Raw genomic sequence first — 27,568 nt, forward strand, 5'->3', positions numbered from 1 at the left:
ATTTTGAGATGCATTCCAGGGAGGCTGCTCTCCTCCCCTCCCCCTCCAGAATAATCCATATAATAATGTACAATCTGAGCTTAAAGATCTTACTAAAGATCTTACCAAGAATGTGCTATGAGGTGGTCTCAAGAGTTCCCATTCCTTTTTTTTTTTTTTTTTTTTACTATTCTATGGCCGCTCCAGGGGCATATGGAGGTTCCCAAACTAGGGGTCTAAGCGGAGTCACAGCTGCTGGTCTATGCCACAGCCACAGCAAAGCCAGATCCTTAACCCACTGAGCAAGACCAGGGATCGAACCTGAAACCTCATGGTTCCTAGTCGGATTCATTAACCACTGCGCCATGACGGGAACTCCCCATTTCTTTTTTGTGTTGCAGCTAACTGGAAAATGCAGTGTCTCGGTTTCATTCCCAGTGTGTGGTCAAAGCTCCACCAAAATACACCTCTTCAGTAAAGGAGTTCTTTTTACCATGACATGAATTATTTGTATCACTACAGAAACTCAAGTTTCTCATCTCCCGAGTTTTCCTCATGCTACTAAAAAAACCCAAAAAATAAAAACCAACCTAGCTTATTTTACCTTTGAAACAACTCAGCGATTGAACAATTAGCATACAGGTTTATAATTACTCGTAGTAAACATATGAGGCTTACACTGCGCACACGGATCCTCAGGCTCACAGTCTAGGGCCCTTAGTGTAGTTCCACCCCACACCGCTGGGGGCAGTCGCGGCCCTTTCGCACGCCCGCTTTGCAACCCCCCCTCCCGTCTCTGTCAGCTCCGACCAAGTCACCGGGAAGGGAGGAGGCCATAGAGATGACGACCCTTGGCAAGGCTTGGTTTCCTAAAGGAAGGGTCTCTCCTGTGATGCGCTACTGGGAAGTAAGTTATACTTCTGTAAACCCCGATGCGCCGTGCGCCGCCAGAAGGCTGCCCAGGCCTAGTCCCGCGAGGCTGGGCGGTTTTTGCCCCCCGCGCCGGCGCAGAAAGGTGCGTCCCGCCCACCCGGGCCGACCCGGAAGCCGCCGCAGCCGCCATGCAAAGCGCTGGGCTCTCGCCTAGGGGCACAGTGAAGCTCCTAGTCCTGGGGTCCCACGCGTCCTCCTTTTTCGGTTCCTCTGACGCATGGGTCTCCATGGAGACGGCGGGGGCCTGGCCGAGGGGCCGGCAGCCCGAGTGGGGCCACGGCGCTCCAGGGGCCTCCGTGGCGGCGTCGCCGTGTTCGCCGCTGTGGCCGCGGTGTTCACCCTCACGCTGCCCCCGTCGGTGCCGGGGGGCGACTCGGGTAAAGTACTCTCTGGGTCGTCCCTCCTGCCTCGTCGCTGGTCCGCACTGTCCTCACTAGGTCCGCACCCCTTCATCCACTTGCCCGGGCCCCTGCAGGGCTTTAAGTCCCAGAACCAACTTCTGTTTCCATTCCTGTAACTTTCTTGTAATCCTGGTCTCTAGTTCTCAGGCTTTCAAGCCGGGTCTTGTTGGTTTTGCCTGATGGGTACTTTACCAACCTCTCCGTTTCTCTAGATCATTTTTCCTGGACCCAACAAGTAATATTTGCGGGCTAAAAAAGTTTTCCATTTCTTTTTAGCCCGCAAATATTACTTGTTGGGTCCTTATCGTGTTCCAGATAAAAGGAATAACAGGAGTGGTGAACAGTGTCATGGAGAGTAGCAATATACAAACTGCTGAATAAACCACTACATAGTGAGTGGTGAGAAGTTAATGGAGACAGAAGGAAATGTGGTTGACAGTGGGCTAGGTAATGGCTCCACCAAAATGGCTAGTTGAGAAAGGCCTCTGAGGAGGTGGTATTTTAGTTGAAACCTGATGTTGAAAGGGAACCAAACTTGCAGAATATTTGCTGGAGAATGCTTAAAGGAATGGAAGCCAGTTTCGGCTTAATGCAAGCTGCTCCTGTTAAACAGAAAAGCTTGCGTCATCGGCCATTTAAATCATATGAAAAATAGTTATGTATTTGGGATGAGAGACAAGACCTGGGTTTTGTTTTGCTGCCAAATTCAGTGGCCATCCAGTAATGCCTAATAATGATCAGTAGTTTTGTCAGAATGGTGCTGTAACTTTGGGTAGTAATCCGAGAAAAACTGAGTGCATTAGTTGCTGAATTACAAGATACTCCCAAATTTAGTGGCTTAAAACAGCAAAAGTTTGTTAGCTCACATTTTCTGTGGATCAGGAATGTGGGTGCAGTTTGAGTGGGTTCCCTAACTCAGGAGGGGAGGTTGCTGACCTCTCAAGGTTCTACTTGGTGGGGATTAGCTTCTAAGCTCCATCCAGTTCTTTGCCACATAGGTTTCTCTGTAAGCTGACCTCTGTCAAGAGAAAGAAGACAGCTCTGCCTGACAACTCTGATGTTTTGTAACCTAATCTTGGTAGTGACATACCACTGCCTGGTTTTATTCCTGAAAGCGAGTCAGTATGTCCAGCCCAGCCTAGGGAGGGAGAGGATTACACAGTGAGAAGCCTAGGAATTGGGCAGCGTCAGAGGCAGTCTTTAAGGCTGCCTACCACATTGAGGATCCTTGATGTTCCTTTTATGGGTCATTAACTTTATTCTTTCTTTCAGGTCCTATAGACCAGATAGGAGCAATGTTTCATTAGTATAGTGGGGAATGGAGTTATGATGTTCCCAAGGTTTATATTAAATAATAGAAATAACTTTATCATTGTGAGAGTTTTGGCATCGGAGAGCACTACTCAGAGAATGGGTAGTTCTGTACATTTCCAAAAGAAAAATGTTGACAGTTATTTGTCATGGTTGTATGAGCCTGAAGGTCAGGATTGGGATGAATAGTAAAAATAACACTTACTGAGCACTTACTCTGTGCCAGGCACTGTTCCAAGTGCTTCACGTGAATTATCATTTTAATCCTCCCAGCTGCTACCCTGTGAGGTAGCTATCAATTTCTTTATGTTATAGATGACTAAACTAAGGTTAAAGTGTGTCCAGAATCACACAGCTGCAAAGTAGGAACAGTTAAGGAAAGAACCCAAGTATATTGACTTTAGAACATGCTCTTTTAACCAATTTAGGCTCTAATTTTTTTTTCTTAAATCTGTCCTCACATATTTAGTGATAGTCTATTTGAAATGTATGATGTTGGAGTTCCCGCCTTGTCAAAATTACTTTTTCACCACTTGATGTACATAGTTGATTTATGATGGTGCAAAGGTTAATGAATCTGACTAGGAACCATGAGGTTGCGGGTTCGGTTCCTGGCCTTGCTCAGTGGGTTAAGGATCCAGCATTGCCATGAGCTATGGTGTAGGTTGCAGACGCGGCTTGGATCCCAAGTAGCTGTGGCTCTGGCATAGGCCAGTGGCTACAGTTCCAATTCAACCCCTAGCCTGGAAACCTCCATGTGCCGTGGGAGCGGCCCTAGAAAAGGCAAAAAAAGACAAAAAAAAAGAAAGAAAGAAATGTATGATGTTGCCTTGTTTTTATTAATAGTCTTATTTTTTCCCCAAAGAATAAAGTTAATAATTCACTTAGAGTTATACTTTTTGGGTGTTCTAAGTTTAGTTTGATTCTGAATAGTGGTTGCTTCTAATATTTTTATGTTCGTTTTGGGGAATGAAGTGTTTTCTAAGAGTTATCAGTAAAATTTGTATAATCACATCTTTGATAATTTTGTTTATATGTTGAATGTACTGTTCTCTTTGAATTTTGTGTTTCTGAAATAAATTTTTTTTAACCAGTAAACAGAAGACAATCAAAACCAACATAAAGCATGTATTCTTCTTGCTGATAAGTCTTCAGTTATACTCCATGAATCCACATTGTGTGGCCTTGCGAAAATTACTTTTTCACCACTTGATGTACATAGTTGATTTATGGGCAGGAGCACTACTGGTCCTTTAGAATAAAGGGTGGGAATTTAGCCTTCACTTCTCTTTGTTATGCTTGGGAACTATAGCTTATATGTATCTATACTTAAGATACTGTCATTAACACTTGATACATGACAATTTAACTGTGTAATTAATGTAAAAAGTATAACATAGAGGGAGCTGGGTTTTGTAAAGGTGAAGCATTTGCTAACACCTCAGCTTGCCACACATTTGTGTCCCAGACAAAAAAAGCCCTATAGTTCTCAAACTTGAGTGTACTTGATATTGCCTGGGGGACTTGGGCCACAATGTCAGAGGGTCTAGAGTAGGTAGGTTTGGGTTATGGTCAAGGAATCTTTATTTTTAAAAGGCATCTCAGGAATCCTAATGCAGGTATGACTTAAATTTGCAAAAACCATAGTGTAAAGAATTGGGGAAAGCAAGGACCTAGGAGGCTCTCCCAATTTTTTTTTCTTAACTATTTCTCTTTTTTATCATGCCCAGTTTTAAAAGTAGGGTTTCCCTTTAGCTTTCTATCAGGGATGCATTCATAGACTTTGAATAGTAGCATCTTTTCTGTTTAGATTTTAGTTGAACATTTAACAAGAGTTGGTGCTGGAAGTTTATCACATTCCAGATTCGTCTTTCTACCAACAGAACTCCAATAAAGAGTAACAGCATACTGACTTTTCAATGGTAAAAAGAAGTTTCAGAAAATAGGCTGTTTTTCTTAAGGTTAAATACAATTCTAAATACATTTTAAATGAAGGAGAATGAATAGTGACCTTGAAAATTTAAACTTAACTGTGTTTCATTGCACCTACAGAAATATAAGAACAAAAAACTGATTAAAACCACTCAGCACTAGAGACCTAAGAGCAAACCCATTCTAGGGCAGAACTATACAGTTTCGGTAACAGTAGCTACAAAGGGAACCGTTATTTTAAACATTTTAAAACCATAATTTATATAAGATACAAAAAGTGCCTTAGCTTATAAGATGCTCTTGAATATCTCCAGAAAACTTCAAAGATGTCCATAAGTAAGTGATGTAAGTGAGCAGTATCTGTCTTTGGTGCCCCTGTGGGGCTTCGTGAAGCGAGCAGTTATGCAATCTGAGATGTGGGGTGTCTGAGTAGCAAGAATGACACCGTGATATGTCTTTGTCAACCTCTCTGTACAGGGCTTGAAGTAGATTCCCTGTGTGGCCTGATGAGGGAGAGGTGCTGATGTCCTGACAGAAGCCCGAAATGGATAATATTTTCATCTTAGTGGAAAAGACAAATGAAAACAACTAACCAGCACAGAGGCAATCCAACTAAGTGCTGAATAGAGAGGTTTCGAGCAGGTTCCATGGGGGAGGAGGATGTGATTAATCCTGATAGGGAAAGCTGGGGAGGGGTATGTGTAAGGAAGGGTGTCACTGAGAAGGCAGCAACTGAAGTGGGCCCTGAAGTATTTAGGAGAGAATGCTGAGTGAGAAAATGTGATAAGAGGTGCAAAAGAGGACTGTTCTAGAGGAACAGTGAGTAGTCAGATCTGACTAAGGTGAGCAAAGTTTTCATGGACATAAGCCTTATAAAGGGAACTTGAAGCCATAGAGTGTTTACATTTTATGCTGAGGAGTCAAGTTCATTCAGTACGCAGAAAGCAGGCACTGAGAAATTTTAGACTAAGGAAACAATCCAACCTTTGGGGGTTGGGGGTTGCAGTAATAAGTGATTCAGGAGGAAGAAGAATTGAAGTAGAATACTGGTCAGAGCTATTGCTACAGCCCAGGCCGGAGAGGGGAAAGGTCTAACTATGGTTGGGGCAGTATAAATGAAGAGTACTGATAGCCACTGAAGGAAAGAAAATGGACATTAATACATTCCCAATAGATAATAGTAACTTTGATAAATCATCAATTAATATTGATTTCTTACTCTGTACTATATTGAATGTATAGGGATGAGACCAATACAGTACCTGTGCTCTGGATGCTTAAAGTATGAACAAATAGATATTGAATTACTACATCAACAATTTTAGAAATAATTGTGAATGGTAAGGAATTATAAGGAACTATTTAATAATATAAATAATGGCTTAAAAAATGTAGTGGTAGAGCTTACCAAAATAACTTGAGGTTAATAAGCATTTGGCAATTGTTTAAAGATATCCAATATAATTAATATAGAGAAGGTATCCAAATGCCAGTTTAGGGCATAATGGTACAATTTGCATAGACTATTCAAATCTCTAGTGTTGCATCTTTACAGTTTTGCACTAAATTCTTGAGGGATAATACAGCATTTTACAGTAATGTTCTCTAAGAGTTTTTTTTTTTTTTTGTATATTTGCAGGTGTATACAACTTTTAGGAGGACAAAATATACAATTTTTAGCATTTTTAAAAACTAGACTTCACCTGTATTTCCACTGACCAATTATTAAAAACTATCAAAGATAGTTTGTTCAAAAAGATCTAAGGGAGAAAATATTCTGAGACTATTTCATGCTGTTAAATCTCTACAGATTTGCAGTTTTATCCAGTCAAATTAATGCAAAACCCCAATGCAAGCATTTGGATTTTGAAAACTTTGGAGGAGTGTCATTTTCTAATAGTAATTATTGGTTTTACATTATTTTTTCACAGGGGAACTGATCACAGCCGCACATGAGCTTGGAGTAAGTATTAGTTTTATTGTTTAATCAATGCTCTCATTAACAGTTTTAGGAATTAAGAAAGTTTAATTAAGCATGGAGTAAAGTAGATTAATTTATTTTCAAACCCCAGTTTCTAGTAACTTATAAGTACAGTACGTGACAATTTACTTTAAGTTTTAAATCCAATTAAACTAAATTATAAAGCAAAGCCTTTACTATATATACAGTAGCTAGCTTATTATCACCCCAAATTTTGTATAAGCTATGGAGAATAAAATAAATCGGGTTAACAGTTTTAATAAGTTTATTATTTAATAAACTTTATTATGGTGCGTGATCCCTTTAGGCAAGACCTTAGGACTGTCAGCATGGTGGTAATCCGATAGCAGTGTGGTCTTTCAACTTTCTAACCAGTACGATATTTCAGAACCTGCTTTTTTTCAATAGCCTTTTAAATGACCCTAATGTACTGTGAACCCAGAGAACAAACTGCTTAAGAACGGACAATGAAATATGTCACCCTTTCTCTAGGTGACACACCATGTGATAGACACTGCCAAATCCACTAAAGAAAATATTTATTTGTATTGGCACAAGAGGATTACAATAGAAAACCACTATTCAAACATTTAGTCATTGTCTCTTAATCTTTATACTTGCCTAAGAAAAGGGCTACTTTTCAATTAAAGCCACTGTGACTCTTCCTTTGCTGGATGACAACTGTCTGACTGTTGTTAATTTTCCCTTAGGTTGCCCATCCTCCTGGCTATCCTTTGTTCACTCTGGTGGCTAAACTGGCAATTATACTCTTTCCTTTTGGTTCAGTTGCCTACCGAGTCAATCTTCTGTGTGGCTTATTTGGAGCAGTAGCTGCAGCATTACTTTTTTTCACCGTTTTCAGGTAAAGTAGTTGATTAGTTAAAATTAATTTTGACCAATTGGAGGTGGAGCTTTCTTTATGGCCTGTGTACATACATTTAAAAAAAAAATCTTTTATTGCTTGAATGGTTTTCCTAATCACTCCTGTGATTTCACTTTCTCAATTTACAGTAATTTCATATGCATTTGACCCCTCAAATGATTACACAGTTGGTTCTGCTTCATACAATGGAGAGAAGGTGTCACCGGTTCATTATCACAATTCTCTGGTTAGGCAGAACTAATAAGGTTTGTCATTTTAGGAAGATGCAGATGGGCCAGTTTAATTCAACAATATGAAGTCCATCTTTTGGTAAATGGTAAATATCATTTAATTACGCAGAGTATTGCTGATGGGCAGCTGCCTGTCAGGTCCAGGGCTAATACCTAATTATACTATATTCTAAATATGCACATGTTGTATACTTTTTGAAATGAGGCTATTAACTAAGGAAATCAATTTGGGATGTGGTTTTTAGTAAGGTTTCACTTTGTTCCATTATAGCCTGTAGGGAAGATAGGCAAATTAGATCCCACTTACTTTATGATGGAAGGCTTCCTTAGTTTAGAAGGCTACCATTTTTTAAAAAAAATGGGTCATTAGTTTAGGATATTTGTAAACTCATTTGTCTTTGCTGTTTCTATCTCCTTGAACATTAACTCAGTCTAACCTATGCCTAAAAGGATTTTAGTGAAAAATACAAATTATACTTCCTGCAAAGGGGAAACCAAACATTTCTTAAATGTTCATAAAACATTTCTTTCAAAGAGTATTGCAGATTTTATTACAAAAATAAGTAATTTTGTTTTTTTAATAAAAATAAGTAATTTTGTAGGTAAATATAGTATAATTTGAATATACAGTTTCAGATGTCATTTTTGGAATCTAATGTTTTTATTTACATTTGTCATGTTACTGCCCTTTGACTAAATTCTTTCTAAATTCCCTTATGATTATTTGTAGAAAGGTAAAAGTTAATTTATGGCTAAAGCTTACAGTTAAATCTAATTGTGGAAAGCTTTCAGATTCAAAGTTGTAATTGTTGCTTGTTTACTGACTTTTTATCTCTATTACTTAATTTGTTTCTATTTCAGTTTTATAGATTTTCAGTGATAGCAAAATCTTTTAAGTTTGAAATGCTTAAAATAACATTTTTGCTTGGATTAATTAGTCTTATGAATACTTTCTTTTTCTAAATAATTAGAATAATTATTATTAGAATTGCTCCTTCTGATCTTTTACAATAAGGCTCTGTCATTATTTCCATTGAGAAAAAACTCATCTTTTTTTTAATTTTTAAATATCTAGGTTGAAATTTAGAACTCACCTGTTCTGTATTAAATGTAGGAGTTGCTGACTTTCATAAGACATTTAAGACAAAGACATTTCAAAGAAAATGAATATTTGTATTTGTTTTGGTAGTTCACCTGTATCTTAGATTATTTCTATAACATATACATATGTGTATTTAAATACTGTAGCTAGCTCTTAAGCAAATAAAGTGATTCACTTTTCCATGTTTTTCACTTTATTAATTGCTGATCCCTTTCCACATAAAAACCACTGTAATAATCATTTATAAAAATCTTTATCTTTTCAGAATCCATAGTTTGTGACAATAATTTTTCTTTGTGTTTTCCAGATTTAAATATAGCTTTTATTAATTTTATGCTTGATTATAATGGGTTTTAGATTAGCACAGAAGCCTGTGACCCTTTTCTTTTAATATACAGTCTTAGTGATAAATACATATTCCTGCTGATACATGTTTTAAATCAAAAACCCTTCACATGACTAAACTGCATATTTGCGTGGTTTTAGTAATCTAGTACTTTGGAAAAGTTGCTTTTCTCCGAAAAGGGACCTGACGATATTATCTCTTACATACATTTTAATATGAAAATACTTCATTATTTTGAATACAAATAATTGACAAGGTACATGTCCTTTGGGAACTACCTAGTTCAAGTGGCAAATCTGTTTTGTCAAACAATAGCCACCCTTCGGGAAAGAGCAAACCATCTCTATGGTAATAGGACTAACAGTAGCCTATTGATTGAGTGGAAGAAGACATTATACAATGTCAGCTGGCTTGTTACATTTTCATTTGTCGTATGACCTGAACTTAACCTTTAAAACCTTCCTTCTGTGAATATAAACCCAACAGCAGGACGTGGTTTTTGTGCAGCCATTACAGTGACGGCTTTTTTCCAGTCCTGGCACACAGTAAATATATTCCTTTACATTGACTCCTTCCCCAGAACTCGTTTAGGAGACATTTCACTACTTTATTCATTTACCAACTGATTCATCATTGCATTTGGTTATTGAATATCGAAGGGTTTTGATCCAGGAAACAGTTGTATTTTCTTTCCCCCATCACTTAAGAGAACATTACTGTACATGTAGGATTAGTGCTGACTGGTGTGCAGGAAATTAATTCTTTTAACAGGTTTAGGTTTTTTTCAGGTAATTGTTCACATAGCATTCACTATATTTAGCTCTTGGGGTGGACATAAAGACCTTCTGTACCTTTTCAACAAGATTGTATTTCACAAGGAAATTTCTGTTTAAATATGTTGATGTAAAAAGCTCCATTTTTCAGTAAACATGACTTAGATTGAAAGAACAATTTATTCGTTGTTTCCAATTACTATGTAATTTTTGCTTTTCTTGCATCTTTCTTTTGCTTTTAAAAGCCTTTAAGATGTCATTAACACTGCATTTTTTGTCAATCTTTCCTAATGGTTGGCAAGAACTCTTTTCTTTGCCCTGATGTAGAAAGCATATGAGTAAAACAGCACATTGAAAGCTGTATGTGTCGCTGTAGTTTACTGAATTAAAAATAGTAAGACTGTGGCAGTTGTTTCTGTATGTATTTATTGATGTATTGTTCCCTTTGGGGGTATTTTAAAGCATGCATTATGTTAAGGGAGTTATAATCTAATACATTTCATTTATAGGAAATAGTATTAATTTTATTAATGTGTACATCTGTGCGCATTTAAGACCGTGCTACATTTAGTGATTTAGAGGAACTAGGATTTTCTCTTTTAAAGCCAATGAAGTAAATGATTTTTAAGTTTGATAGTATGATATTTAAAGTGTTGTATTTGAAATTCACAAATCCCATTAATATAAAAATTTAAGTTATGGGTAGCGTAAATCACTAATATGGACATCATTTAGCTTTGCTTAGTACTTGAATTTCAAACTCATTTTCTAAGAAAACATCAAACTAGGTCCTCCATACTCAGTAAGGAAGGAGACCTGAGATTACTCTCATTAACATCAACATAACTTTATTTCGTATGTTCTGGGATCCCTGAAAGAATGGAGTCCAATGATAGCGTCGGATATAAATTCTTTACCTGAGAGAAGATTTAAATTGTTTATGATCTCAGGTGAGGATATATCTTCTGTCATGTCATTTGATAGTTACAGGGCAGGGAATATATTCTCAACAGACTTGAAAGTCAGCATACCTTTTTCAAACTATTATGGGCCGAATGGACACAGAGAAGGATTTCTTCAGCGGTATTTGTTGCACACTCATGTGAGTTGAAAGTAAAATTCTTTTTGTATTTACAATCAACATTCAGTGCTTATTTTAAAGAAAGTAAGACAAAGTCACAAACTATTAAAGTTTGTTAATTATTTTTTCTCAAAAGCGCTGTTTAGGGAAACTTGCATAAAAAAACTTTCTAATACCATGAACATCCTACAATAAGAAATCTGATCTCCTAATGTCAGGTAGGTTCCCTAGAATATGTAAGTGTTAACAATAATTAAAGGTATCTTGAAGATGTGCTTGCTTACTACAAAGAACTTACAACCAATTTCAGTAATATTTAAATGCCTCCTGGCAAATTGTTTTGTGCCAGTGTTTTATTTATGGGGTATTTTTAAAAATAATTTATGTACGTCCAACATTCTGCTGCTGCTGCTGCTGCTAAAAATTATTTTGATTAACTTTTGGAACAGGAACACTCGATTGTAAGCACTGTGTCTGCTATTCTTACAGCTTCAGCTAAGATCCCATTCAATAAAGAATCAAAAATTAAAATGTCATACCTTAAAAAATGTAGAATCTCCTGCTTAAAAGACATTTGGATTTTCCAGCTCAAAGAGTATTTTAGATTATTGCCATAGAGAATAATGTGAAGCTCTTCCTAATTTCAGAGGTAACTATGTATAAGTAACAAATAGTCACCAAGTTTTTGTAGTTGGAGAAGAATGGAAAGTACTGGAGCATTAATTTCCATTCAGGAGAATATCTGTCTTGATCCCTGGTTAATTGATCATATATTTCTCTCGTACTTGTATTAAAATTGCATTGACTCAGACTGGCTAAGCATATTAAGAGCTTGGTTCATTTGCATTTTCTTATAAGTAGAGGGACATATTAGGCTCAAATAGCAGCACTTCATTTTGAAGGGAAAAAAAAGCAGGGCACAAACTCTTTTTTAAGACTGTAGAGTCTTTTCTGACAGCTAGTCAGAGTTAGAATTAGTTCAAGGAAATGTTAATAATGCACTGCCTGGCCTAATCCCTTTGATATCACCAGGTATCCTCCTGTTCATGGGTTAATTGCTTTAAAAGCGAAGGCAATATTCTGAGCGGTGGGCCGCTTCACCTTTTCACAGCTGTTACCATTGAGTGACAACTAAATCCCATGTGTAAGATGAGGAAGAGCTCAATCTCCAATTGGGAGAAAATTTATGTAAACCACAATCCCTTCAGAATGTGCGGAAGTCATAGACTTTCTTGATTTACTCTGCTTTTCCCAGAAAGCTCTATTGTTCACTTTCCTAAGTCCCATCAACCCTTTGTAGCAGAATATCACAGCGGCAGCAGATAGCTTGAAATATATAAATGCTATCATAGCTCTGATTAATAGCAGTGCTTATGAGTCAAGTCTGATAACAGTGCAGCTCTCCACTCAATTTCAGATACTGCTAATGGAATCTGTCTTCTCCAATTGTAATATGAGAAGGCCTAATTTGCCATGGAGCTTGGAGCTGTCACCAGTAGGGGATTGTGGGGTCAGATGGGAGCTGCCAGGTTTTTGCCCTGCAGCTTGTATCTCTCACTTTGAATAGAGCAGCCCCCTGCCTGCCAGTTAGCTGATAGGCCGCCGTGGGGTTTATGCCACTATATACAATAGGAGAGGGCTACATAGGCTGACTTTATAATTGTGAAGCGAGCTCATATTTCCACAGCTACTGTGCTGCATAATTTCTAATAAGTGGTTTTAACAAATGTCAGATTATGAAAAGTTTCCTCAATTACAAAAACTTATAAAACATTTAAATTGCTAAATCTGTTTCCTGCCGAGATTTTGCCACTGGAACTAGTCATCAGTCATTACGGCTATAATAAAAAAATGCACATATATCTTAAAGTTACAAATAAAACTGTGTATCATAACTCATATAGATTTGCTGCTTTTCAGTCATAAAAACTAGAAAATGGTCTTAATTTATTGAAATATTATGATATATTTTGTAACTTTGCATAATAAGACTATATTAAAATCTCTCTTGTTTAGTAAGTTGGTCAATGTTCCTGATGAAAGTAGTTTAATGCCCTCATTCTGTTGATTTTAGTTACTCGGATCTTTTAAGTTTACTTCATATACCTCTTAATATTTAAAAAATGACGCAGCATCTTCTAAGTTTTCAGTTAAAAAGGACTTTGAGAATAATATGCTAGAATATATTTTTACCCAACCTGTCTTGCTACTGAATGCAAAATACACTATCAAGTTTGAGTAATAAGCTAATCCTGAGGCCTTGCGTGTTTTTGAATGTTTCAAACAAAACTGATGAAAGTCTATAATTTGGGAGTTATTTTAAGCTAGGCTATGCCTTAAGAAGATGCTGCCTCCCATTGTGCAAGTTATTTGGCATACTACAGAAGTTTGGTAAAATGGAAAGTAAATGATGATGATTCCTAAAAAGCCCAGTTCAGTGTTTTTCTTTTAGATATTTTGGTATAAGTTGATGAGATATAATAAAATGAATTGTCCTAAGCCTTGAATAGCTTCATCATTTATTGGTTGGTGCATAAATTTTAATTCTAATGGAAATTGTGATTATATATTATTTATGGAAGATATCCATAATCTTGTTTCCTCTATTTCGCTTGTGACTTTTTCCTTTTGAAGTCTTTTCCATTTTTTTCCCAGTTTTATTTAGTGGTTTTAGCAAGAATAATACCTTGTACTTTTAGTGTACTGGTGGTTGATATTTATGTAGCTGAAAATTCAGAGTGGAAGAGTTTTTTTTTTTTCCTTTTGATAGAATCTCATGGAATAGAATAAACCTTGGTAGGATTTTACATGGAACAAGAGTAAATTTTTATGAAATAAGGGGAAAGGGGCTTATATGCAAATTTATTCAAGATGGAAATGTTTTACATTTTTTAGGTGCAGTGGTGGTGGCTTCAGAGATAGAACTTTAATATACTATGTCCTAAATTATTCATTTATGTTCATTATGTCTAAACTTGAAAGTGACAAGAAAAATATTTAGATTCTACTGCTCTCCCTAGGCCCACTGACTATAATTTGCCCACAGAGCACCTGGCACATGTTAGATGCTCAACACGTATTTGTTGAAAGAATGTTGAGTGAACCGCCACTGATTTAGAGAGGTTTAGCTAAAACTGAAAACTTTTCTTTTCAGTAGCTTAGCTTCCCAGTTTGACCATCTCCAGGTACACTGAAGAGAAAAATATATGGGTGTTGATCTTGTGAATGGGAGCCAGAAGGTAAGATTTGTATAATCTTCATGAACAATAGACCCAGAAAGATAAGAACTGGGGAGGATGGGGGCAGTAGATTTGGGACTGATTGTATCCTGCTTTACCATATTTCTTCCCTGTGAATTACATTTCTAAATCACAATATGAGTTGACACTAATAATTTATTGAATAATAATGCTTAGATGCTGCCTTGTCCTACTTGATTCTACTTACTTGTAGGAGTTTTCAGAGTAAAAGGAGTATAGTGTACCCTTCAGGTTGGATTCTTCACATGCACGTAACCCTGAAGACAAATACATTCATGAATTTTATGAAGCACATCAAATGTGTGTTCTGAAAGAATTTCAGGTTTCTGTTATTTGCCTTCTGATTGAGGGTTAGACAAACATGTGACTACACATGAAAATCAAATACCGTGTAGCGGAAAGAAAAATATACCTTATCATCAATAGCAAACCTATGTCAATGGTGTAAATTGTAACCTCCTGATTTATCCATTGTGTCAACAGAGGAACAGTATTCCATCAGTGAGCGAGCAAACTACTGCACAATCAGTACCTTTCTTGGGAATCTTGTCTAGGTCTCATAGAATTCTGAGCCTCACATTTGTCGGGATGTTCTTAAAAGCATCATATATTCCTTACCCTCGTGGAGAATTTCTGTCATTTGCATTTTCTGGGTGAAATTTTAAGTACCTGTCCACTCTTCCCATACTGTCTGCCATACTCTCAGTATATTGTTCTTCAATGACTGACTGCTATGTTTTCCGGGACTGTGAAGCACATGGTTTTAGTGTTAGCCCAAGTAAAAAGCAATTAGGAAAATTTATTTACTGCTAAGGTTCTGCAAAACATATTTTACATTTAACATATAAATATATGTAAAATATAATACATAAAATAAAGCATTCCTCAGTGACTTTTAGGTTATTTCTTATTTTGAATCATCTGTATCATTATTTTACTCTGTTAACATGTGAGACTAGCATGCCTCTCTAACAGTGTAAAAACTTGATTTTGATTGTTGACATGTGATTGTCTTAAAATACAATAAGAGTTCCCTGGTGGCACAGCGGGTTAAGGACCCAGTGTTGCTGAGGCTCTGGTTACTGCTACTTGGGTTTGATCCCTGGCCTTGGAACTTCTGCATGCCATGGGTGCAGCCCCACAAAAAAACAAACAAACGAAGAAATCCCACAATGGTTATGTTATTAAAATTTTACCACAGTGGTTTTTGAAGTGTATATTCTTCATATGACCTCATAAAATGTTATCTTACTGTGTAAGTCAGGTTATATTCTAAGAATATATATTTCACTTGAAGAAATGGCTCCTTGACCTCTTTCCATGGTGTTCTATGAGAATGAGATTGAGAATGAAAAACATTTTTTCTCATATATAATTTATCATAAACTGTTCCTCCTTCCTTCCTTCCTTCCTTCCTTCCTTCCTTCCTTCCTTCCTTCCTGCCTTTTCTAGGGCCGCTTCCTGAGGCATATGGAGGTTCCCAGGCTAGGGGTCAAATCAGAGCTGTAGCCACCACCCTACGCCAGATCCACAGCAACATGGGATCCGAGCCGCGTCTGCAACTTATACCACAGCTCATGGCAACGTCGGATTCTTAACCCACTGAGCAAGGCCAGGGATTGAACCCGCAACCTCATGGTTCCTAGTCGCATTCGTTAACTACTGCGCCACCATGGGAACTCCAAACTGTTCTTTATTTAAATTGGAAAATAGTTTAGATTATTTTGCAGTTTATTAGTGAGTTCTACTGAAAACAGTTCTCATTTTATTCACATTTGAATTTTTTTCCCTCCAGTTTCCTATTGGTATGGTTATAGTAGGTTCATCAATTTCAGTAGAAAAATTTGTCTTTTAATTTTAACGAACTAATTTTAAGATGTCACTTTATCATGTAAATAATTTTTAAATTCCCCAGTTGATTTTTAAAAAATAATAATTACTTAAGCATATTTATTCAAAAGAATGAAATGAAAATTGAAAGCAAGTCTCTTTGATTGCCAAGTGAAAACACAGTGGTGTTTTCTTTGAATACAATGGTGTCATTTTTCTTTGAAAAAAAAAATCATCAGATTTAGCTTGCAGGTAGATGACAACTGTTTTATCTTATTTGGGAGGTACTTATGTTTATGCTTCATCTGTACATTTGGCTTTATGGATACCAAACAGCTTGTTTTGTGGCTTCAGAACAATTTCATTTAAAATTCATGTTTGGAGTTCCCATCATGGCTCAGTGGTTAATGAACCTGACTAGTATCCATGAGGATGTGGGTTCAATCCCTGGCCTCACTCAGTGGGTTAAGGATCCACCTTTGCCATGAGCTGTGGTGCAGGTCGCAGACACGGTTCAGATCCTATATTGCTGTAGCTGTGGCGTAGCCCAGCAGCTACAGTGCCAATTTGACCCTTAGCCTGGGAACCTCCATATGCTGGGGGTGTGGCCCTAAAAAGACAAAAGGAAAAATAAATAAAATAAAAATAAAACTCATGTTTAAATAACAGTGTCAGATTAGACAGTCCATATATATATAGTATATATACCATACATATATATATATATTTGTTATATATATTTGGCCTCGCCCATAGCAAGCAGAAGTTCCTGGGCCAGGGATCAAACCTGTGCCACAGCAGTAACCACAGCTATAGCAATGACAATGCTGAATCCTTAACCCACTGAGCCACCAGAGAACTCCACATGTTTTTGAAAGAAATATTGCTTAGCCAGAATCTTGGACTGCCAGTTCATTTGTCAGTATTTATGCATAGTGCTTCACTTATGTAATCTAACTCTGTGTTGCTGTGGCTGTTGTGTAGGCTAACAGCTTCAGCTCCAATTTGACCCCTAGCCTGGGAATTTCCATGTGTCGCAGGTGTGGCCCTAAAAAGCAAAAAAATAAATAAATAAAAACCCCTGATACACAGATAATGAAGATGTACTTGCTAAGCATCTTGTTTGCTTAACAAGTTTAAGATCAGATTCACCTTCTGACATATTTGTCAGTGTGGTGTTTTCAGCATCACTGAGATAAGTCTTCTGCTCACTTAATGTCTTTTTCTACCTCAGATTCACAGCAATTCATTGACATGAAAGGTCCATTGATACTTCGCTCAAAAAGACATAAAATGGAAGCCTTGAGGTATTTTGTTTCGAATTTCACAAAAGTTTGAGAAAATGTAAGGGAACTTTCTTTACACATCAGTGTGTAAAAGGCAATATGAGTAACTACGAACCTTCTCTATTTTTCCCTTTGAAATATATGTTATAGACAAGGCATAAACAAGTAATATGAAAAAAAAAGCATTTAAAGTAAATTATTATTTATATACTCTTTAAAGTATTATTTATATACTGCCAAAAGAATGTTTAAACACTTGAATTAAAGTACAGAATGATGAAATAATTATTCCTGGTTTCTGAAAGATACATCCATATTCCTCACTTTACTTTAAAAAGTCGATATAGGAGTTCTCTGGTGGCCTTGTGGTTAAGGATTTGGCATTGTCACTGCTGTGGCTCGGGGTCAGTCCCTGGTGAGGAAACTTCAACATGCTGCAAATGCAACAAACAAACAAAAATTCCGTAAACAAAATCAAAATGAATCCTTTAATTTTTCCTTAATGACAATTCGTTACTAAAACACCACTTTTATAACAGTAAAGGATAGCAATGATAAAGGACATGGTTCTTAAAAAAAAAAATTACCCAATGCCAAGACATTTTTTCTTTTGTTTGCAAATAAAAAGATTAATTTCTAAATAATGACATACATAATTTTATGAAGCATTATTGGAAATGGTTGAACTTAGTTTGAGGTAATTAGAAACTATTGCTCTTTGGATATTTAAAGAGCATTAAAAACTAAAGATAGGGAGTTCTCTGGTGGCCTAGTGGGTTAAGGCTCCTGCATTTTCGCCACTGTGGCTCAGGTCGCTGCTGTGGCACAGGTTTAATCCCTGGCCTAGGAACTTCCACCTGCCATGGTTGTGGCAGAAACAAAAAAAGAGAGAGAGAGAACCCGAAATAACTATTGCAACTCTCATTTAAAAAAAAAAAAACCTAATGATAAAGTATGTCTGAAATTGTGCTATATATGATAACATTTAGTTTTCAAAAAGTCAAAAAGCTTTTCTAGGGGGACACACATATACATGTATGTAAAGTGAGATATGCTTTTAATTTTAGAAAATGTGCTAATATATTGACATGGCTATTTAGTGGTATCGGTAATCCAAAAATAATTCTGTTGACTTTGTAATACTTTATTTAGAAGGTTTTAAGTTCCTCCAATCTGATTTTCTTACTGTGTTTTTATTAGGTACAGTTTAAAATATTCTGTTCCTAAAAATTTAAATTAAAATAACTTAAAAAAAAAGTCCCCCTTGTGGCTCATTGGAAACGAATCTGACTAGTATCCATGAGGATGCAGATTTGATTCCTGGCCTTGCTTAGTGCGTTAAGGATCAGGTGTTGGTGTGAGTTGTGGATTAGGTCTCAGACACAGCTCGGATCTGACATTGCTGTGGCTGTGGCGTAGGCCAGTGGCTACAACTTCAATTCGACCCCTAGCCTGAGAACCTCCATATGCCACACGTACGGCCCTAAAAAGCAATAAAAAAAAATTAAAAAATAAATTATGTTCCTTAGGATTATATATACATAGAAATATAGAAAAATCTATCCAGTTCCAGTTTAATCCATTTAATTTAATGAAAATCTGGAGAAGAGGCAACTACCCTAATCTTAGCAAAAGTACTTTGGGAAAAACTTCTTGAAAAGGTGAAGGGCTGAGTTGGGAGGCATCAGTGGGAGTGGCCAAGTGAAAGCAAACCAATGTCCCAGGTACAGAGAACCTCCTGTGCAAAGACACCCAGAGGTGGAGGAGAGACAGCTTGTAAGCCCAGGGACTTCTGAGTCATTTACTGTTGCTGGAACACAGTGTGAAGTAGCTTATGTCAAAATGAGGCTACAGGGGGGCTGAGACCAGATCATGAAAATCCTTGTCTTGTTGTGATGGGAAGCTTATGATATGTTTTTTAATCAAAGAGGAATCATTAAAGGGTTGGAGGCAGAGAGGTACAGGATGAGGTATGTTTCAGATCCCTCACTCTGGTGGCAGTGGTGGGCCTAGGACTGGAGGCAGGCAGCTTGTAAAGCTGCTGTAGTGGTGTGCATCTGAGATAATGATTCAGGTGAAAAAGGGCAGTGACGGTGTGGGTGGAGAGAAGAGCATGAATTTTAAAACACTGATGCAGTACATTTGGCAGGATGGGATGTGTTTAGCAGGGAAAAAGAGAGGGGCTCTGACGATGACTCCTAGTTCTCTTAGATAACTAAATGAGGCAGGTAATGAAATTCACTAAGGTAGAGAGCACAGGAGCAGGAATTATTTCTGGGAAGAGGATGAGATTAATTTTGCATGGCATGTGCTGACACTGAGGTTTTATGGGACGTCCGGAGTTGGAGAGGCTCTGTGGTAAGGGCACAACACTAAGGTGGGGATAAGATAAGTTTGAAACTAAAGGAGAGGCAGTGTGGGAGACAGATTTGGTTAGTTTGTAGCTGGCAGGTGAAATCAGGACAGTGAATGAAGTCATCCAGGCACAGCAGAGTGAGAAGAACAATTTCCTGCAAATGAGGCCTTGGGAAACATGGGCTTTAAAGGAGTTAAATGCAAGAAGAGGAGTCATTTGGAGAAAGTAAAGAAGGAAGATCCAGAGCCATGGAAGGCCAATCAGAGGATATGAGGCCCAGATGCCAGCTCACTAGAGTGAGGCTGGGGAGTGATCAGTGCAGCAGAGAAGTCCCCAGATCCCATCATAGTTGGCAGTTAGATGGTCATCGGGGACCCCAGCGAGAGCAATTCAATGAAGTGCTAGTGTGAGAACACTAGCAGAGGCCACAGGTGTAGATAATGTGAGCCCCACCACAACCCTGAAACTTGCCTTCAGGAAAGTGTCCTTGCTATCAGCTTGCTCTTTAGTCATTTATCTCCGTCTCGATAAGGTGAGACGAAGCATGCTCAGATAATGTCTTCTGCCATGAACAATAAAATAAGACTGCCTATCTACAGAGTCAGTGAATGAATTGGAGACCTCTAAAGTCCTCAGAAGCTCCTCATACTCACCGTGCTGACATCATCCTTTGACTTGTCAGCCAGTCACAGACTCAACTTGTTACTTCTCCTCGTTAGCCTGCATATGATGTTGTGGCACATCATAGGTCAAAGCTCTGACAACTTCAGCATTTACTTGCAGAGTTTCCTCACACAATTTTTCTTGAAAACTTAACAGAACTAATAAAGCAGGAAGGCAGGTTGTATTAGTTAGGATTCTTGGTTGCAAGCAGTTGGTTCTGGCTGTGTTTAGCAGGAAAGAAACATATTGAAAAGAACTTGGGAAGAATCCTACAACTCAGTAATAAAAAGACAAATAATACAACTTTTAAAATGGGCAAAGGATCTGAATAGACATTTCTTCAAGGAAGATTTTTACAAATGGCCGATAAGCACTTGAGAAGATGCTCAACATTGTTAGTCATCAGGGAAATGCAAATCCAAATCTCAGTGAGATACCACTTCCCACCCACTAGGATGGCTAGAATCAAATGCCAGGTAACAAACATTCACTAGGTTGTGGAGAAATCAGAAGCCTCATCCACTGCTGGTGGGAAGGTAAAATCATGTTGCCACCTTGGAAAATAGTCCAGCCGTTCCTCAGACAATTAAACAGGGTTGCTATAGGATCCTGCAGTTTCGCTCCTGGGTAGATACCCAAGAGAAATGAAAATATATATCCGCACAAAAACTTGTACAGAAATATCAAGCACCATTCATACTAATCAAAAGGCGAAAGTAATCCAGATGTTCATCATGGAAGAATGAATAAGCAAAATGTGGTAGATTGATACAGTGGAATATTAAAGCAGCCATAAAAAGGCATGAAATACTGATATATACTACAAGTTGGATGAGCTTTGAAAACATTGTGCTAAGTGAAAGAAGCCAGTTACAAAACTACTACATGATTCCATTTATGTGAAACCTCAGAGGAGGGAATTACAGGCAGAAAGTAGATTAGTGGTTAAGTCTGGAGGTGAGATGGGGTTGGGAGTAGTGGGGAGATGGTTAAAGGGGACAGAGTTTATTTTTGAGGTAATGAAAATGTTATAAAATTGACTTGGTGATGGTTGCATATAACTAAATATACTAAAAACCTTTAATTGTATACTTTAGATGGGTGAAGTGTATGGTATATTATATCTCAATAAGGCACTTTTTTTATAAAAGGAAACATTCAAATCTAGAATTGGGGCGGGGGCGGGGAGAAAGGAAAGGAAGTTGGAGAGCTTGCAGAATTTCTAGGAGGGCTGGATTACCAGGCTGAGCCTGAAATATTCAGTCCTAGGCAAGTATGTGCTAGTGAAACCACCACGGCTGCCGTCTCTGGGCACAGACATCCAGCTTACACGGCCAACACTGACCTGGATTCCAAGCATTGCCGCTTAAAGTGCTGCCATCATTGTCTGTGGAAATGATGCACAAATCCCACCAGCCATGTCCGATTCCGTCTCCATCCCTGCTTCTTGGCCTCACGAATTTCCAATTCAAAGAATGGAGCAGGTGATTTTGACAGGCAGAGCCCAGGTCATACACCCATGCTCTAGCTGCAAGGGAGACTGGAAAAGTATCTCATATTTTCAGTGTGTATAATAGGAGGGGCTGTGCTTCATAAACTGCATACCCCTCAAGCATAGGAAGCGATTTTAGATGTTAAGCAGCAAAACCAAAAAAAAAAAAAAAAAGAAAAGAAAAGAAAAAGAAAAAGGAAAAAAAGATCCACTACCCTTAGGTCTTCAATTTATATTAGGACTACAACCCAAATTCCTATAGATTGAGTTGATTTCTAAGCAAGCTCATTAGAGATGCTAAAAAGATCAAGATTATAGGTTTGATTTCCATTACTGGTTTTATTATGTTAGTTACCTTCTCTTCTGTAACCTTACTCAACAGTCGCACAATTTCTCTGATATCAAGAAAAATCAGGTGAACGAGTATATGGATTATCCATTGTAAAACCATCGTGATCTTGGCAGGGGGTGGTGTGGGGCAGAAGTGAGGTGGGAAAAATTCAGATTAGACCTTGCTGACGTAGGATTAGTCTTCAACACAATACTAATATATACAACTATCTGTAATAGTTTAAGGGGACTGGGTAAATGTTATCATTGAAGCTGCTAATTTTTCCTTACTCTCTTCAATTTCTAAAACCTTATGACATATTTGAAAAGGCAGTTAAAATAGTTCATAATTCTAGTAATTAATGTCAACAATTCAGACACTTTAGGGTGTCTTCCTGAGTGTAATAATGTGTTAAAAATCATTGTAGATTAGTGTGAGTCTTGAGTTTTCTTCCTGAGGATTTGTACATATCAGGACTTTTTCTCAGTTCTCTTTAATTAACTGTTGGGTGGTTTTAAACTTTGACTAATTGCCCTTTCAAGAGAAAAAAGTTAAAACCAGTCTTGAGAGGTGTTGAGTACAATTCAAGTCGGTAGCATGTGGTTTTGATAAAACATAGGAAGAAACACAATTTAATAACTGACAAAACCTCTGTTCTGTTCTATTCTTCACTCAAGGAGGTGCATATTTAAACCAAATAAAAGTACAATATATTATTAATCTATAATACATTTTTTGACGTTAAAACTAAAATAACCATCTTTTACCCTGTAATGTAATAATGGCACTAAATAGCTAGACTAACAATTTCAGTCCTGGTTCTGCTACTTAATTTCCTACCAAAGGGCCTTGGAAAAATTACTTGGCCTCCCTTGGCCCAAGTTTCTTCATTTGAAAAAAGAAGACATATCACCATCTATTCATAGGGTTACAGTGAAAATTAAATGAATTCATATAAAGAAGGCACTTAGAACAGTACCTGAAACATGGTTGGCAAAAACTCCATGTTAGCAAACTATCTCAGGAATTTGTTGATTTATTTTTTCATTTTTTATTTTGGCATAATTTCAGATCTATAGGGAAGTGGCAAGAAGAGCCCACTTATTGTCTCCCCTCTACCCAGGTTCCTCAAATGTTAATAGTTTACCACATTTGCTTTATTCTTGGCTTGGTGTGTATGTATGGATTGTTTTGTTTTATTTTGTAACCATGTAAGAGTAAGCGGCAGTCATAGCACCCTTTTACCCTCAAATGCATCAAGAAACGTTTCTTAAAAAATAAGGATATTTTCTTACATATCCACAGTGCTGGTCTCAAAATTAGGTAATTATCAGGTAATTAGGTAATGATATACAGCACTCTTACCTAATTTTCAGACTTAATTCAATTTTTCCAATATTCCTGAATAACATGCTTACAGTAGAAGAAAATCTTGGGTCATGTCTTTTATCCTATTGTCATATCCCTTTAATCTTTTTAATCTGGGACAGTTCCTCATGACATTTTTTTGATCCATATAGGCCAGTTATTTTGTAGAATGTCCTTCATTTTGAATTTGCTTTCCTCTTGCTTAAATTCAGGTAATGCATTTTTGGCAGGAATATCATAGAAACGATGCTGTCTTCTTTTCACTGGAATAGATCAGGAAGCATATGATGTTTGTTTGTCCCATTACTGGGCTTCTAACTTTGATTATGTGGTTAAGATTGTGTCCTTCCAATTTGCCACTGTAAGTGTAAAGTTACCATTTCTCCCTTTGTAATTTATTTATAGGGTGATACCTTTAGACTACATCCATGTTTCTGTTACTGCAAACCTTTTACCCATTAGTTTATTATCCATTGATGATTGTTATAATGGTGATTTCTAATTCCATCTACAGTTATTAGTTATTATTTGATGTTCCATGGACTTTCCCTTCTCACTCATTTATTTATATGACTATAGATTCATAGAGTCTTATTTATTCATTGGGTTATAATCTATTACTATAATAATTTTTTTTTGTCTTTTTAGGGCTGCACCCATGGCATATGAAGGTTCCCAGGCTAGGGGTCTAATCGGAGCTGTAGCTGCTGGCCTATACCACAGCCTCAGCAACACCAGATCCAAGCTGTGTCTGCGACTTAAACCACAGCTCACAACAACGCTGGATCCTTAACCCACTGAGTGAGGTCAAGGATTGAACCCAAGTCCTCATGGATACTAGTCGGGTTCGTTAACCACTGAGCCACTACGGGAACTCCATTATAATTATTTTGATGCACAAATTATCCCCAGTTTGACCAGCGAGAGCCCTTTAAGGTGACCCCTATTAGCTTTTGTCATGTCACTGTTTGAGCACTTCCTCATTACTTTCTAGCACAAGAGGTTTCAGATTCATTTTGTACTGTGAGCTACCCTAGCCCTGGACTGAGCCATTCCTCCAAAGATGCTAATTTATGTTTTAAGTAAAGGAAGGAATCTTGTATCTTATGCTGACTTTCTAAAGTCATATTGACAGGTGAAACTTAGCAGTCCCTTTAAAATATCATTAATATTTTAAGATTAGGAGTTCCCATTGTGTCTCAGCAGGTTAAGGACCTGATATTGTCTCATTGAAGATGTGGGTTCGATCCCTGGCCTGGTTCAGTGGGTTAAGGATCTGATATGGCCATAAGCTGTGGTGTAAGTTGCAGATGTGGCTCGGATCTGGCATTGCTATAGCTGTGGCAGGGGCCACAGCTGCAGCTCCAATACGACGCCTGGCCCAGGAACTTCCATATGCCGTAAATGTGGCTGTAAAAAGAAAAAGTAAGATTCATTCATTCTCTCATTTGCTAAGTATCCTTTCTGTGCTTGGGGCTAGATGCTTCCAATCTAAGTGAAGTTTAATTCCAGTTCACATTTCAAAAACAATGTCAAAATAATTATTACAGACAATTAAATGCTATAGATGTGCAGAGATGGGCTAGAAACCTGGGAATTGAAGAGAAATTTGACAAAAGAGTAGAATTTTAATAAAGGAGCAGGGAGGACATTCAGGTCAGGACTATAGTATGAGCAAAGGTATGGACCTAGGAATTGGCATGTCTTATTAGGGAATTTTGAGGAGCTTGACTAGTTGGTAGGAGATCATGTTAGGAGTTAGTGGCTGGGGGCGGGATGGGGATATCCAGTTTATTGGGAGCCTGGATTCCAGACTGACTTATTTCTAATTTATCCTACAGGAATGAAGAGTCTCTAAGTCTGGGGGCTAAGTACTCATAAAGAGAATGTTTTTAGAAAGTTTAGTCTGACGTTACATACTGCAGGAGGATGAAACGTTAGGAAACTATTCAAATAATTGAGTCAAAAGCAGTAGGAATATAAATTGAAAGGAGTCTGGAAAGGAATTTGGAAGGAAGAAATAACTTCAGCATGTTGAATAGTTTCGGATAACAAGGAGAATGGAGGACCCTGAAAGGTATAGGAAACTGATGATTTTTATAAGGGCAAGAAAACAAAAACTGCAAAGAGAAGCTCAAAGAAAAACAGGTTTGATGATATTAAAAATTCTTTAGCTTTTTTTCTCAAGATTGATTAAAAGTCATATAATTACTCTAGTTTTTATATAAAACAATAGTTACAAAGTAATGACCTGGACCATATAATTATTAGACATAGGAATACTTGCTGAACTTCTAATACTTGTTAGAAATAGATATTCACTAATAACTTTAATTTTCATAGTTTTAAGATTGATAGTGTGGGAGTTTTCGTCATGGGGCTCAGCAGAAATGAATCTGAGTAGTATGCATGAGGGTGCAGGTTTGATCCCTGGCCTCGCTCAGTGGGTTAAGGATCCGGCGTTGCCATGAACTGTCATGTAGGTCACAGACGTGGCTTAGATCCCACGTTGCTGTGACTGTGGCGTAGGCGGGCAGCTACAGCTCCAACTTGACCCCTAGCCTGGGAACCTCCAAATGCCACGGCTTCAGCCCCCCAAAAAAGCAAAATAAATAAATAAAAGATTTATAATATAATAGGAGGTTGTTTTGGCTTGATATGCCACAGTACCTCTGAGTCAGATCATATCTCTGAGTCGAGATCCAGATTCCTTGATTGATTTGAAATGTGTGGCTCTTGTTGGCACTTGGGGGTGAGGAATTTGTTTCCAAGTGTAGCATTTAATTTTTTTCATGTTATTAAAATTCACATTCCCATTCTTTTTGTTAAAAAATATATCATTTTTAACTTCAATTTTGTGTAAAGAAGAAATCATTAGAAACTAAGAACTTAGCTTACAAGATCTTCAAGTCACCAGATATTGTGACCAAGACATACTTTGCCATATGTTGGGAGGTAAATGTAGAAAGTACCTAGACCCATATATTCCACAGGAAGTGAGAGTGAGTATTCCTGAAGAGATACTCTACCATTTCATTAATTTTTACAATTAAAAATATTTCAGTTTTAACCAGACCATCATTATTCTTCTTCTTCATAGATATAGCAAGAAAAATAATGCTGGTTTGTTATCTCTCTAGCTACCATCTCTTTAGGCTTTCTGAACTGGCTTGAATCCTAAAGGTTACATCTGAGAACTAAACCTGATTCAATCCATAGGATACCAAGCAGGTTTGTTCATTTGTTTGTTAATAGGTTAATATATGGACTTCATAATTAAAATCTGTTGAAGGAATTATTACATGAAGTAATGTATTAACCAGCTAATGTGTTGGGATAGTGCTGGGCGACTATCATAATTTCTGCTGCTACAGTTTATAAAAAGGAAAATAAAGTCGGTTCTTTTTGTTGGGAAAGAAGATTTCATGTTATCTGTATTTGCAGGCTTTCTGGCTCATATGCTGGAGGAATCCTTGCTGCGGGGGTGTTTTCATTTTCTCGTCTAACATGGCAGTGGTCCATTGCAGCAGAGGTTTTTAGCTTAAACAATCTGTTTGTGGGGCTGCTTATGGCTCTTACTGTACATTTTGAGGAGGCAGCAACTTCACAAGAAAGATCAAAGGTAACCTATTTTGATGAAAGTGAAATCATTTTTTGTTTTAATTTTTAGGCAGATGCTATATTTCTTTTTAACTTTAGTTCAGATACAGTTTATCTGGTCTGATTGCTGTCAAGGTAATCTAGGCAAGTTGAGAGAGAAAATAACCTTAGTTCTTTTACTATGAACCATGAGAACCTTTACAAAGCATGGGAATTTTTTTTCCTCTCAAAGTTCAGAAGTTTTTTGGAGAATGAGGGAATTCTGTACGCCCCTTTGAGTTCTCTGAGAAAGATAGGCTTGTTGGTTAATTCCACCATTATTTATGCATGCGTGAGTGCATGTGTGATCTTAAGATGCCAAGCTCTAGGTTGACCACCTTAAATTATTTACTATTATGGTGTGTTGACTTATTCTCCAATTGCAAAAAGT

The 27,568-nt window shown here is 37.4% G+C and overlaps 1 protein-coding gene across 6 annotated transcripts in view; it reads left to right on the plus strand.

The window, feature by feature from the left end:
• Positions 1-853: 853 nt before the first annotated feature.
• TMEM260 (transmembrane protein 260) overlaps positions 854-27,568 on the plus strand; it is a 62,971-nt gene continuing 36,256 nt past the window's right edge. For 4 of the 6 annotated variants that reach the window (XM_047767421.1, XM_047767425.1, XM_047767424.1 and 1 more), the window contains exons 1-4: positions 1,022-1,349; positions 6,488-6,519; positions 7,248-7,399; positions 26,983-27,160. In XM_047767421.1, coding sequence (XP_047623377.1) covers positions 1,130-1,349; positions 6,488-6,519; positions 7,248-7,399; positions 26,983-27,160 — 582 coding nt within the window. In that variant the 5' untranslated portion in view covers positions 1,022-1,129. Of the gene's footprint in view, positions 887-1,016; positions 1,350-6,487; positions 6,520-7,247; positions 7,400-26,982; positions 27,161-27,568 lie in introns of those variants that run through there. The other 2 variants (XM_047767426.1, XM_047767422.1) reach the window with 2 other exon arrangements.

The sequence above is a fragment of the Phacochoerus africanus genome, chromosome 2 (genome assembly GCF_016906955.1).
Source record: "Phacochoerus africanus isolate WHEZ1 chromosome 2, ROS_Pafr_v1, whole genome shotgun sequence".
In the NCBI taxonomy this organism is placed as follows: Eukaryota; Metazoa; Chordata; class Mammalia; order Artiodactyla; family Suidae; genus Phacochoerus; species Phacochoerus africanus.